This window comes from Pholcus phalangioides, unplaced genomic scaffold (genome assembly GCF_987345545.1).
Source record: "Pholcus phalangioides strain wild (caught in Gottingen) unplaced genomic scaffold, Ppha-v1.0 ptg000008l_1, whole genome shotgun sequence".
NCBI classification, from domain to species: domain Eukaryota; kingdom Metazoa; phylum Arthropoda; class Arachnida; order Araneae; family Pholcidae; genus Pholcus; species Pholcus phalangioides.
Genome location: NW_028301601.1, coordinates 10,751,035 through 10,763,960, shown reverse-complemented (window position 1 = coordinate 10,763,960; position 12,926 = coordinate 10,751,035). Strand labels below are relative to the sequence as shown.

The 12,926-nt window shown below is 36.5% G+C and overlaps 1 protein-coding gene across 6 annotated transcripts in view; it reads left to right on the top strand.

Moving 5' to 3' along the window:
- The first annotated feature begins 17 nt into the window (after window positions 1-17).
- The window catches only part of LOC149083666 (protein white-like), a 30,493-nt gene continuing 17,584 nt past the window's right edge, over window positions 18-12,926 (top strand). For 2 of the 6 annotated variants that reach the window (XM_089234156.1, XM_089234155.1), the window contains exons 1-8: window positions 65-145; window positions 1,179-1,462; window positions 3,128-3,363; window positions 4,771-4,842; window positions 6,351-6,449; window positions 6,603-6,844; window positions 7,422-7,515; window positions 9,980-10,104. In XM_089234156.1, the coding sequence (XP_089090282.1) occupies window positions 1,240-1,462; window positions 3,128-3,363; window positions 4,771-4,842; window positions 6,351-6,449; window positions 6,603-6,844; window positions 7,422-7,515; window positions 9,980-10,104 (1,091 nt within the window). In that variant the 5' untranslated portion in view covers window positions 65-145; window positions 1,179-1,239. Of the gene's footprint in view, window positions 146-225; window positions 284-1,178; window positions 1,463-3,127; window positions 3,364-4,770; window positions 4,843-6,350; window positions 6,450-6,602; window positions 6,845-7,421; window positions 7,516-9,979; window positions 10,105-12,926 lie in introns of those variants that run through there. The other 4 variants (XM_089234153.1, XR_016192925.1, XR_016192924.1 and 1 more) reach the window with 4 other exon arrangements.

Below are 12,926 nucleotides of genomic sequence, written 5' to 3'. Positions count from 1 at the left end.
GTGTTGCGGTGCTAGCCGTTACACAGGCATCCTTATTCCTATCCTTAGAAATTTTAGAGGCGGGATTATTTAAAAACAGTTTGAATTGTATTTAAACGGAAGAGTAAACATGGGAAATTCTTATCGAAGGATCTCCACAATGCCTGTGATTTCAATTTTCCGTCTCATTTCCTTCTTGGGATCATTGTTACTTTGAAATTTAGATCTATGTGTTGTTATAATTTTATTAATTTGTAATAAAAAACATTTTGATTGTTCTCGAGGAGATAAACGTTTATCATATGTTAGTTACATTGCGTTAATAATTAATGATGTGTAGAATTGTTTGAAATAAAAGCTTCTGCTTTGAAAATACAATATTTTAAATTGCTTATTATTCCTAATGGCTATTTCCTCGTGTTGTGACCATATGCATATGGGAAGAATATATAAGTTGGATTTTTTTCATGTTCATGATGTATGCTTACTATGATCAATTTAATGTTGAAGTACTCACAGAATAGCTGAGAGAAATGGCTGTGGAGAAAACAGGATCAGGAAATTTTGCCCATTGGTACATTTTAGCCCAGGAAATGTTTCTCCTGATATTTTGCCTACCCTGATTGTGGAAGTAACCAAGTAAGTGACTGATTGTTTGAGTGACCAAGTGATTGGGCAAATCACTATATGAGTGAGTCTGAGTGACTTTCTGGTTAAGTGAATTCCAATATGAATGATTGTATTTGTGTGAGTGATCGTATTTGTGACCACACTCACTTGGTCTCTCATATGGTCACTCACCCCTTCAATTGGTAATTTGCCTACTTGTGACCACTAATATGGCCACTCATATGGATGCTTGCTCACCCTTTTTGTCACTCACACGGTCAGGGCAGGCGAAATATACCGGGTATGAAATGTTGGAGGCGATATTTTTGTAAACAGGAGAAAACACTTTATTGGTCTATCGTTAGATAGAATTATAAAAATGAATATTCAGTTGAATCTTGCTAAGACAAACTCGCTTCACACAAATTAAATATCTTTGTCATTGAATATAATCAAATTGCTGTTTTCTCAGCAATACAAAATCTGCGTTCCTTTGAATCACTTTGTCTTAACAAGGTTCTACTGTGTTTGATATATATGTTTATGCTATCATTTAATGATGGTCATAATTTTTTTTCCCATGCCTTTAGAGAAAATCACTGTAACCCTTTTGAATCGGTTCAGTGCTAAAGATGTGATTGCGAGATCAATATGCCAGCTGATAACAAAGACGAGGAACGTGAAAAAATGGTGGTTACCTCAAGTGATGATGCAAACAAACCAAATGAATTGAATCTTTTTGAAGATATATATAATGTGAAAGAAATCATATTTTCCTGGCACAATATATGCTGCCTCATTGAAAAAGATAAGCCACGGCGTAATTCTACTGGTGCACAGACTCCAGCTGTTGTGGAAAATTATCTCGTAGATGGTAAGTAAATAGTGAATGCGAAGGCAGGGCATTGCCATGCGTCTTAATGCATGGGCCCACCCAGGTGTTAAGAAAAGAGGGGCCTCAGAAAAACGAGAAGTAGTTTAATTTTTTGAGAATTTTCCAAGTAGGGCCTCAGAAAAATCACTTGGCCCATGATGCCTGTAAGACAGCCCTGTGTGAAGGGCCGTAAGTGCTGTTCTCATCTATTAAAAGAAAGCAAAGAGCGGATTGGTCATCCTTCTTGTCCAGTTTCTGTGCTGCCAGACATACCTACTACCCACCCCACAATCTTTCCATTGTTACATCATTAACACTTATAATTATATTGTAATTGATGAGATTTTCGAGGCCAGCATCAATTTTAGAATGGAAGGGATGTCGGCAGTACCATTTTGTCTTCATGCTTTCTCAAGTACTAGTGTTAGGGAAACATTGAGAAGAAAATTAATTTATATAGAATATTTCTGCAACACAAGTCACAGCCAATTTTTTCATGATTTCACATTCAGATTTTTTTAAATCTCATTCATTTTGACTATTACAGTCGAACCTGTTAATGGATATGAAGGGAACAAATTTTTTGTCCGCTTATAGCAAAATGCATTGAAGCCCTGTTCTATAATCCCCAAAAGTATTTATTAACGGATGTATTTATCTTGGGGAGTGTCTGTTATGAATGTTTCACTGAGCTACTTCAAAACCTACATACACTTGAGGAATATTCCTCTAAAGCAAGGCTGTCTTAAGAGCATCATGGGTCCATAGGTGGAGATGGACACGAAGGGCTGGGGGGCATGTTGATGATACCAGTTCATATATATATGCATTAGAACAGCTGGCTCTGTCATTGGGGAAGGCATTCCCCGCATGATCCCCCTCCCCATGGGTGGAGATATGGGGGCATGGGGAGACAATGCCCCCAGTGTCTAAAGGAAAATCGACTGATCTAATATGAATTGACATCATCATCATGCCCCTCCCACTAGATTTTCAAGTCTATCTCCACCTATGGCCCGTATCTCCATATCTCTGCCCCATGCATGGGTGCGGGGGGCCAAATGATTTTTCGGAGGCTTCCTACCTGACTCACATTCATGCCATGCCTTAAAGTTGGGAAATTGCAGGAAATCAACTTCAGCGAACTTCTACCATGTCATCAGTGAGATTCAAACTTGAATCCTTGTGATGCAGGTATGATCACATAGTGGCAATCATTTTGGCAGTCAAGCTTGAATATCATGTATAGTCGCCACTAGATTTTATGAACTAGTCCCATGGTCCTAAACTATTATACCACTTCTATTGACGTTTATTCCCATTTAATTATTCAAGTTCATAAAACAGAGTAAGAACTCTATTAGTCTGGGATTACACTATGAAAGTTTCATAAAAGTACTTTTATAAAACTTGAAAAATGCCATCAATGAGATTATTGGTTACATTCTAGAAAATGCAAAAGCGATGATGTTATTGGTAGAATATTTCAAGTGTTATAAAAGGACTTTTATCGAACTTTTATAGTTTAAATCTCTGCCTTATGGAATTTTTTAAATTTGAACTTTGGCACTAATGTTTCGTTCTCTAAATGAGTAATGTTTCATAATGTTTTGGAATACTACAGAGTTTAATGTTTTATTTATACCACTTTTATTATCATTACAGTGTCTGGATCTGCAACTAGTGGGCAGTTATTGGGTATATTAGGAGATCATCAATCAGTCTCCATTCTTCTGCAGTGTCTTCATGGAGAGAAATTCGATAAAAAAGTGTGTGTCACAGGAAATCGGCTAATTAATGGTGAACCGATAAGCGACTTGATGGGAAATTGCTTCTCTTATTTACCATCTAGAGATGATTTTTATGGGACATTAACTGTAAAAGAACATTTGATGTATCAGGTTTGCTATACTTTTTACTTCTTCTGAATGTTACAACTTTTCCCATGTTTTTGATGCTTGCGGTGATACAAGTAAATCAGCAAAAACAACTAGATTATCATGTTTAAAAAAAATTAATGTGTGGAACTTTTGAGAAGACTTTGGCATAGGGTGGCCAGATGAGGTACCTGAGAAACCGAGAGATATCCCGGAATTCATTATGGAAAATCGGGACAAAACACAGAATCCAGTAATGGAAACAAGGATTTTTAAAACCCTAATTTAGTGGGAATTACATTGTAATTCCCACAGTATTGTAAAATTGTAAACTTTTAATGCTTTATGAAAATATCACACTGTTACTCAGAGGTGCCAAAATAAGTAAAACGTTAGAACAGAGATATGGTTGTTGTCTGCTGTTCGGTACTAGGTCCATACAAGATTGAAGGTTGTATGTCCCAAAGGAGGGTGAAATGCATTACATTGAATACACATAAATTACTTGGGAAGAGGTAATTCAAGTATTCTAAGTCACTTGTTCCAACTAACGTATTTAACCACTTTATAATCAAGGACATAATACTGTGTCCAAGCCAGGGTTGTAAAAAAACACATTTGTGACACCAGCGTGTGAAAGGGATAGTGCCTACTGTGATAACTGAAATCGTAAAACTGAATAGACTGCTGTGAAAGCCTTGTGTAATTCCGTAAAAAAAAAAGAAGGAGTATGCTCTTCATCTCACAGATTATTATTCGCAGATAGAGGATTTGTATTTTGTGTCTATAATAAAACATTTCCAAAAGTCAAAAACAGTGAAAATGTGATGATGGTGAGCAGTGGGGGCATAGCCAGGAATTTAGTTCGGAGGGGGGGGGGGACCAAAGTGATAGAATAATAGATTTGGCCATCTTTTTTCCTTTTTTTGGTAATTTTCTCACATTTCAGGGGGGGGCAGACCCCAAGTCTCCCCCCCCCCCCCGCTCGCTACGCCCTTGGTGAGCAACTAATACTTGGCTCTGATATGTCATTACCATCTTTTTTTTTAGAATCGGGTTTTTGATCTCAAGATTGTTTGGTACATTCTATATGACCAAGTAACAGTCAAAATGTGTTGTCCACCATCACATGAAGTAAAAACGAACACATCCACTAATATAATAGGGTCCAAAGACAACCATGCTCCATCAAGAACTAAAACTCTGTGACAGCAACTTTCATAACTTTCAAACTATTATTATCTCTTTCACCACAGAAGGAAAACAAAGACCATCCAAATGGTAGCAGCAATTGCCTGACAGTGTTATAACCAGATGTGTGTAAATTAAACTATAAGTTGTTTTCTTCATGTTGATGGATTATCGTAGATATGTCATGAATATTCTTGAGATAAATACCATAAATAATAGTATTTTTTATTTTATTTCAAGGCATTATTTGCTATGGACCATTCTATCAAAAAAGCTGATAAAAGGCAATATGTCGACTCCATTATTGCTGAGGTAAGTAAACAATTGAAGGGTAAATGTTGTAAGTGCTAAGAGCAAAAATGCTTGGGAAGTTGCAAAAACTGTTTTTGCAGCCCTTAGCATTGCTCATTTCACACTTTAACGCAGTGGTTTTAAACTTTTGCCACCCATGGCTTCCTTGCCCAATTCATGGTTTCTTCGGGGCTCTCCAGACTAGTTCAGTCATTTCTAAACATTAATAGATACAGCAAGGAATATCTGCAGCTCACACACAATGACGCCCCTGAATAATGTCGATGATGCACACTTTGAGAAACACTGCTTTAATGTGAAAAATGGTGTTTGGATTTTTTTTTTTTTGGCACTTACTATAGAATAATTCTAAGTGTTCATTAATAGATGAGAGCAGCATTGTATATGCGTCATTCTGAATCTTCTATGACCTGTCTGTCCTGTTAAAGTTAATCCTTGTGTGCCTAAAATGACCACAAGTGACAAGAATGCCCCTAATTTCCTGTAATCTCTCGCCTTAGTTACAATCAAACTCGTGTAATTCAAGTTTTTAATATCTCAAAGTAGTTTTAATCAAAGTCCTATATGACTCAAATTTTCAACAACTTGCAAAAAACATAAATCTGCATTAAAGAACTGTATACTTCTGGTCTTCTAAATAAGACTTCATTCGATTTCTGGGAGCATTTTGTCGTGAGTGCAACCAACACTTCTCTCTCCCTCCCCCACAGGGAAACCATGAATCACACATAAATACATGAAGCAACATGTGTGTTCACCTTTCTCTCGCCAGGGAATTCCAAGACGCACTCGTGTATTGAATAAATACTTGTTACGCAACACAGTCACAAGTTTCTCTTGTTACCTGAGACAGACGTGCCTCTGAGCCAATGAAAACCTTAATAGAGATCAGGCGATTGCCTGCAACCAATAGCAGGAGTCTTCACCGACTTGGTGCAAAAACACACAAGGCTCTTCTGTAGACAGAGACTGAAGCTTTTCCATGGGGTAGTCACATTTTGAACTCTCTTCCGGAATGGGAAAGGGCCAAGCTTCAATGGAGCAAGATGGATAAGTGACTTTAAATCATGTTGTTTTGAGAGTACCAGTATCTTTTGATTTGATAGTAAATGCTCATTTATTAGTAGTGTGTTAATCAAATTAGTATGATTGATGTAACATGATAGTTTAAATATCATGAATAAACTCAAAGTTTCTTAAGGAATCTGTGTATCATGTCTGGCAGTAACATTTCATTTGAAAATCATATGACACATCATCATTCAATTATCATTTACATTTAATTTGAGTATTCCTAAAAGTAATCATGGCCACGAAAACAGAACCCGCGACAATTCCGAGGTATATACATTTTGACTATATCAGCAAAATATTTATTATATTGTATGTTGCATTCCTTAACAACAGTAAAAATGGAAAAAAAAATAGTATATTGACATCCTTAATTTCTTGATAAGTAAAAACATGATTGTGAGTTTTACTAGTTAAAAACTTTGTTATCCTTTCAGGCAGACTTGACTGATTGCAAGAATGCAGTTATTGGTATTCGAGGTAGATTAAAGGGAATAGCGCTTTCTGATCGAAAGAAGCTTGCAATCGCTACACAGGTTGCTCTTGACAACAACCGCTATTAATAATATTTAGTTACCATAACTTCCTGAATGTAAACCACTGATACAAATTGGAGATACTTTATTGGTGCATATTTCACATATTTTAAAAATAAAATGCTTATAATTGCACTTTTCTTTAATTTTTAGTTGCTTCTTCCCAAAAGAGTTATACTATGTGAAAATCCAACTGTATATCTGAGTCCACCAGAAGCGGAAAATGCAATCAATGTCCTGAAAAAACTTGCTTCGAAAAAAAGATGGGCTGTTATCTGCACAATAGAGTATTCTTCGTCTGCTGCATTTGCGTTGTTTGATAATGTTATGGTGCTAGCTTCAGGGTGCACCCTATTTATGGGTAATACTACTGATGCTCTCAACTTCTTCAGCAGGTGTGTTTGTGATTGTAGTTATCATATGAAAGTGTGTCTTAAACAAAATATTATTTCAATATAATATTGGTGAAAATATATTATAATGGGATGTGCATTAATTTATTAGAAAGACGTTCTGATTCAGATTATAAATAATCTCACGCATTTAGCCATATTACTTGTTAGAAAAAATATCCAGAGACGCTCTAAATACAGTTGGACATTGACATTAACAAATTAATTTTTTTTAGAAGTTTCTGTGCTTATATTTGTGTTAATCTCGGCCCTGATATGATGATTGCCTTTAATTTGCCTTTAATATGATGATTGCCTCTGAAATTTTTAGTTAAAATTTCAGATTTAACTGGTTCCTTGAATCAGGGTCTGACTGTACATGGCTATGTGTATGGTTCAAATGAATAAAATTTAAAATTATTTATATTAAAACGTTATTCACAGAAATATTATTCTGTCTAGTCAAGGTATAGATGAGTTTTTGATCATTTCAAATGATACATCAAAATCATTGTATAGGAATCATGATTTTAATTCGATTTTCTTTTTTGGAAATGATAACCTAATTATTTTTCTTTAGCATAGGATATCCTTGTCCGGACTATCATAACCCTGCAAATCATTATTTAAAAGTTGTCAGTAAGAAAAGGCGCCCAGGCAATCAGGAGTTGAATGTAAGTTTATTTCATTATTTGTGAGTGAGCTATCACTTATATTTTTTTTATGATTGAAAAATGGATTGTGTATTGAAAGTTAAGAAATTTCAACCAAATCAGATAAATGCATATATATTGTATACCCACACTGAGTTGGCCTCTGGCTATGTCACGAAACGTCATGATGGGCAATTCCATTTATCTTTTGGTAAAAAAGTCGCAGGAAAAAGGAGCAGGTTGGTATTTTCCGTTGGCATCTTTATTTTAATGAGTCCCCACTCCCATTTCCCCTCCTTGGAAAATCAACCCTCCGTTCGTGCTTCAAGGTCAGAGGCCAACTCAATATGGGCATACAATATATATTGTGAACACACTGTTCTCTCTCTGGGTTATTAAGCAGGAGTTAAAAAATTCAACCAGGTATTTGGTTTGCAACTGCACCTCACATCATCATTGATAACTATCAAGTACCAGTATAATTGTTATACTGGTCACAGATCAAATATGATTCCTTCAACCATTTCTCTGTCTCCCATTTAAAAAAGCATCTCCACTTAGAAGAAGCAGATCTTCACACTATACTTATAAAAACAGCACTTATCAAACACGAAATATGCATAACTCTGATATCATAAATACATTAGACCCACACATAATACACACAAAACGCTTTCTTGTAAGCACTAATTCATTAGAAATTTATCAGAGGAATGTTTATGAGGCGTAGTAGTGTCCTCAAGGCAGATATAGTGATACAATTTTTTAAAATTAATCTTTATTTTACTAGCCATAGAGATCCATAAACACTCTCAAAACGGAATATACAAAAAAATTAGGACGTACATTGCAGAACAGTTTTGTGACAAATTTTAAGAAAAGAGGGAAAAAAGAACTCTTTCTATATCAGAAACGCTGTTATAGGAATTTTAACTACAGAACATTTTCAGTTAGCCAAGACCTTATTGCAGAAAAATGAAAAACATTCTGATTTGGGATATCAACGTCTGAAAAATTAAAAAAAAAAAAAGAATTTTGAAAAGAGACATAATTTCTTCAAAGTTATCTATTTGATTTCTAGCACATTGTGTGATTCTTAACCTTTGGAAGCCAGAGATCTGGTTAATTTCTTTTTGTAAGTGGAAGGTCCGGTCATACACACCAAGTGCTCGAGTGGCATGGTGATTAGATGCTTGTCTACCACCTTGAAGGATGGTGTCCAGTCCCAGGTTTGAACCAGGGGAAGAATATAGATAAAATATTTTCCTAACAAGCTTGAGGCAATCACCGATAGATGACACCTTCATTTCCAACCCAACTTGTGAATGGCAGTAAATTGCACACAGCGATGCTGCCATGGTTGGTATGTGGTGAAGTAGTGGTCATACACACTACTAATGGGAAATAAAGAGGGAAAAATTAAACGTTGAATCATTTACAGCCTGATTTGAATGATGTTATGGCCTGGCAGTTAAGAAACTGTGATCTAGCATATGCATTTAAAGTGATCTGAGCTTATTATGTTAATTTATAATTATCATCCATCATGTATCAAAATTGTGAATCAGTGATATAAATATTCAATTGGTGGAACTGTATTACTTGACCGAGAGCCACTCAGGCTATATCACACAAGGTCATTTCAGCACATTGTGGATGTTCTATGGGAATTTTGGTGCCTCCAGCGATTTATTGAGTGTCCTAATGGCATGGTGGTAAGATGCTTGTCTACCATCGTGAAGGTTGTTGTCAGGGTCCCGGGTTCGAACCCAAGGGAGGATATAGATAAGATATTTTCCCTGACAAACTCGAGGCGACCACCGATAGACAGTGCCTTCACTTCCAACCCATCTCACTAATGGCAGTAAATTGCAATATAGCGATATGGCCAGAGTTGGTGTTTGGTGAAGTAGAGATTTATTGAAATATGAAAATGGCATCCCTGGCCATCACAGGTCGCAAGTACAAGTTTTCATACATGGGTAGATGCAATCGTGCACCTCCCCAGTGAGTACCAGCTAATACAGCCGATCTTAGAATATTTTCATGGTCCCAACTCCAACTAAGTCTCATGAAGATTTTTCATTCAAAGCGTTCTCCAGCTTACAACATTTTTTCATGATAGTTTTTTGAAAAAACTATAAGTGGGATCCACTATAATCAATGTAAACTGTGTCAAATAAAACCCAATCACATGCATAAAATCAGTAATAAACCAATAAAAAACAGCAGTAAATCAGTAAAAGTAATAATTCAACAAAAATCAATAAATAAGTTAATAGTCCATGTTTCTATTTTCGAAACTATTACAATTCTTTATAATATCGCTGGGCATTTTGCCTGTTGTGGTGTTGTATTTGATATTGACATTCTCCCACTCTGTCTCAGTTTCTGCACAAGCATTAACGCAAGGCGACAAAGTGTATTGCTTGATCAGTGAGTGAATCACATTAATCAATGCAATAATTTTGTCTTTTCCATGTAGATTATACGTGAAAAATATGACAGATCAAAATATGCTCAACAGTATTTATTGAATAACGTGAAGCAACAAGTTCTTCAAAACTTCCCAAGTATAAAGAATATAATAGAGGCAGATTTCATTGGGAAGTAAGTTTATAGTTTGTATTCAGTTTCAAAACTACAGTACTTTTTTTTACAGTAAGTTTTATACTTCAGTTTTTATACGTTTCTCACATTCATGAAAAAGGAATTATAATCCATGCTCAGAGTTTTGCTGAATTTGCTGATTTATCTGCAAATTGGCTGCAGTAATTTTGAATGTCTAAATGACCTTTTGCTAAATATAATTTGATACATATAAAGTATGTATTTAAGGGTTTATAAGAATTTCAGGTAGGAGCCAGGCCTGTATTTATGGCCTCTAAGGGTATGAACATAGTGCACACTGGTTTCAGATTCTGCTAGTCAGCAGTGTTGCCGATTGGTTAAAAACTTGAATTTTAGGTTTTTTAACCAATCTGCAATGGCGCCAACTCGCAGAATCAGAAACCATGCACTGTGTTTGTATCTTTATTCCCAGAGGCATCAGAACTTGTAGGGGATGGGGTTAAGATATGTCAGTCCACCCCCTGAATTTTTTGAGGAGACTGAGCCAGAGCTAGCCATTCCTTTACCCTGTGAAGAATTTGAATTTAGGCCCTTCCCCCTTTCAAGTAGGCCCGGGTGCACCTGTTTTGTTATGGCCCTGGGCTGAGAGCTCCCAAATAGTTAATGAATATGTTACTGCCAAAACCCAAAGTTGATCTGGCCAATGTCCAAAATTCTGGCTCTTGCTGAGCCCATACATAGATCCCGATGATTCAGGGTCATTGCTACACTGACAAATTTTTTGTGATAATTATGACCATTTATAATTAGCCATAGCTAACCATAATCACTATGGTTAGCTAAGACAAACCTAACGATCAGAAGAACCTGAATACAGATATCTTAGTGATCCATATATAGGGGCTGGCCTAAGCCCAAAATTCTGACATTGGCCAGATCAACTGGGCAGATGATTTGGCGAACTGGCCAACTTTAGGCTTTGGCAGTAACAAATATACAATGCAATGCACCCCTCCCTCTCCTGTGTAGAGGCTTTAATCCTATATATACAGGAAGACTAGCAACTATCAGTCCCCTCAATGTTTTCTTCATGTTGGTGCCTCTACTTCCCCCAAACACCAAATGAATGGAGAGGATTGTGATAGGATTTTACGAAATACTTGGTTACATTTTCTATGATGCTGATTTGACTAAATTTTCACGTTCCTGGAATTAGAGAATTGTCAATATGCTGATAAAGTTTGTTAGTTGCTTACTCTTGTGTTTTTATTAAACAGTCTGCATTCATACTCAGATAGCAAATGACATAATATGACAGTTTATGACAACAATAGCACTAGCTGCTTACATGCCTACACTCTTCATATAGCTAATTCCATATTAAAGTGAAAATGCTATATAACGGTACTTTCTATAACTCTAATCACCTACATTATAATAATACTCTCTGGTCTAGATGCAATTTTCAAGGTATTAATTTATTCCATTTATAGCGATAACTCCTTGAAAATGATGTATTGCTCTGGTCCCTTGAGTATCATTATCAGGGCCGGACTTAGGGGGGTGCGGTCGCACTGGGCCGCAAAATTTCAGGGGCCGTAATTTTTTCCAAAAGAAACCCTTTTCTCTCTCAGCAGATGTTTTAAATTTTTTATTAAAATTTAATTTTTCCCCCATTAAACTATTGTTGATTGTGAAAGGAGGCTTTCAGTTAGAAGCTCCTATAATATCATTTTTAGTGCTATTAGGTATGGCATTAGCTTATTTCAAACAGGAAAAGAGTATGCAGGGGGTCACATTCTTTACCCCTGAAAAAAGTGGCCTTTCTTTCTGCCATTAAAGATATAATAGGGCTACATCAACCAAGAAAAAAAAAAACATGCTTAGGGCATCAAACAAAAGGAACACCACAAAAGAAATCTAGTGATTTTTTTCCCATGACAACCTCCCCTCTCGTTGGAGTTACTAGACCAGAATTTTAAGATGATGCCTGGCCCTAAACACGGGCCATCAGTCATATGGAGTTACCATCTGGTTGGAAGGTACCAATAGTGCGCACATTGTGAAGTTTCATCCGGTAGTGCTTCCATTAGCCATAGTAGTTTGTGGCATAGACATTTCTAGATGACGATTGCCCCGGAGTGGGCAACTACGACTGTCTTGCGTAGTGTTAATTGCAAACCTTCCTGGGAAGTGTCATGATGTCCTAGGGAGCATGACCGTAGTGTGCCTTTCCGGGGCAGACCTCTCCTTGGAGCCCTTCTTGAAAAGGTTCTCTATTAAGCAAAAAACATGTAAATTTTTTGGAGTCTCCCCCACTATTCGGCAGTGCAGAGTACCGTCTCAACACATGGACCCCCCTGGGTGCCTCAGAAAGATGAGTAGTTGTTAAATTTTTCGAGAATTTCTGAGGTGGGGCCTATGATGCTCTTAAGACGACCCTGACAGTACCTCGGTTGCCCCAGTCTGGTTACGGCCCTGCTAGGGAGGCTAGAAAACTTTTTCGAATTTTCCTAACACAACCATTTGAGACTCATTCTCTCATATTTCGGAAGACGGATATACAATGTATGAATTCTAAATTTTTACAATGTTTAGAACAGAACTTTGGAAAAAAAGGTTTCTAAGGTTCTAATTTTTTTTCTCAATCTAATAACTCATTTAGTACAGTACCGACATTAGAGATATTTTGTTTCATGAACAGAGAGCTCATGCATAAAAACATTTAAGAGCACAAAGTTCTGAAAATTTAGGATCTAGGCTACATGGTGTAGATTGATTGCAGCTAGCATTGCTAATAAGCAATGCTAGTTGCAATATTCGACAACCTATACGAGGGCGTCTTTCTGAATTTCAAGTTT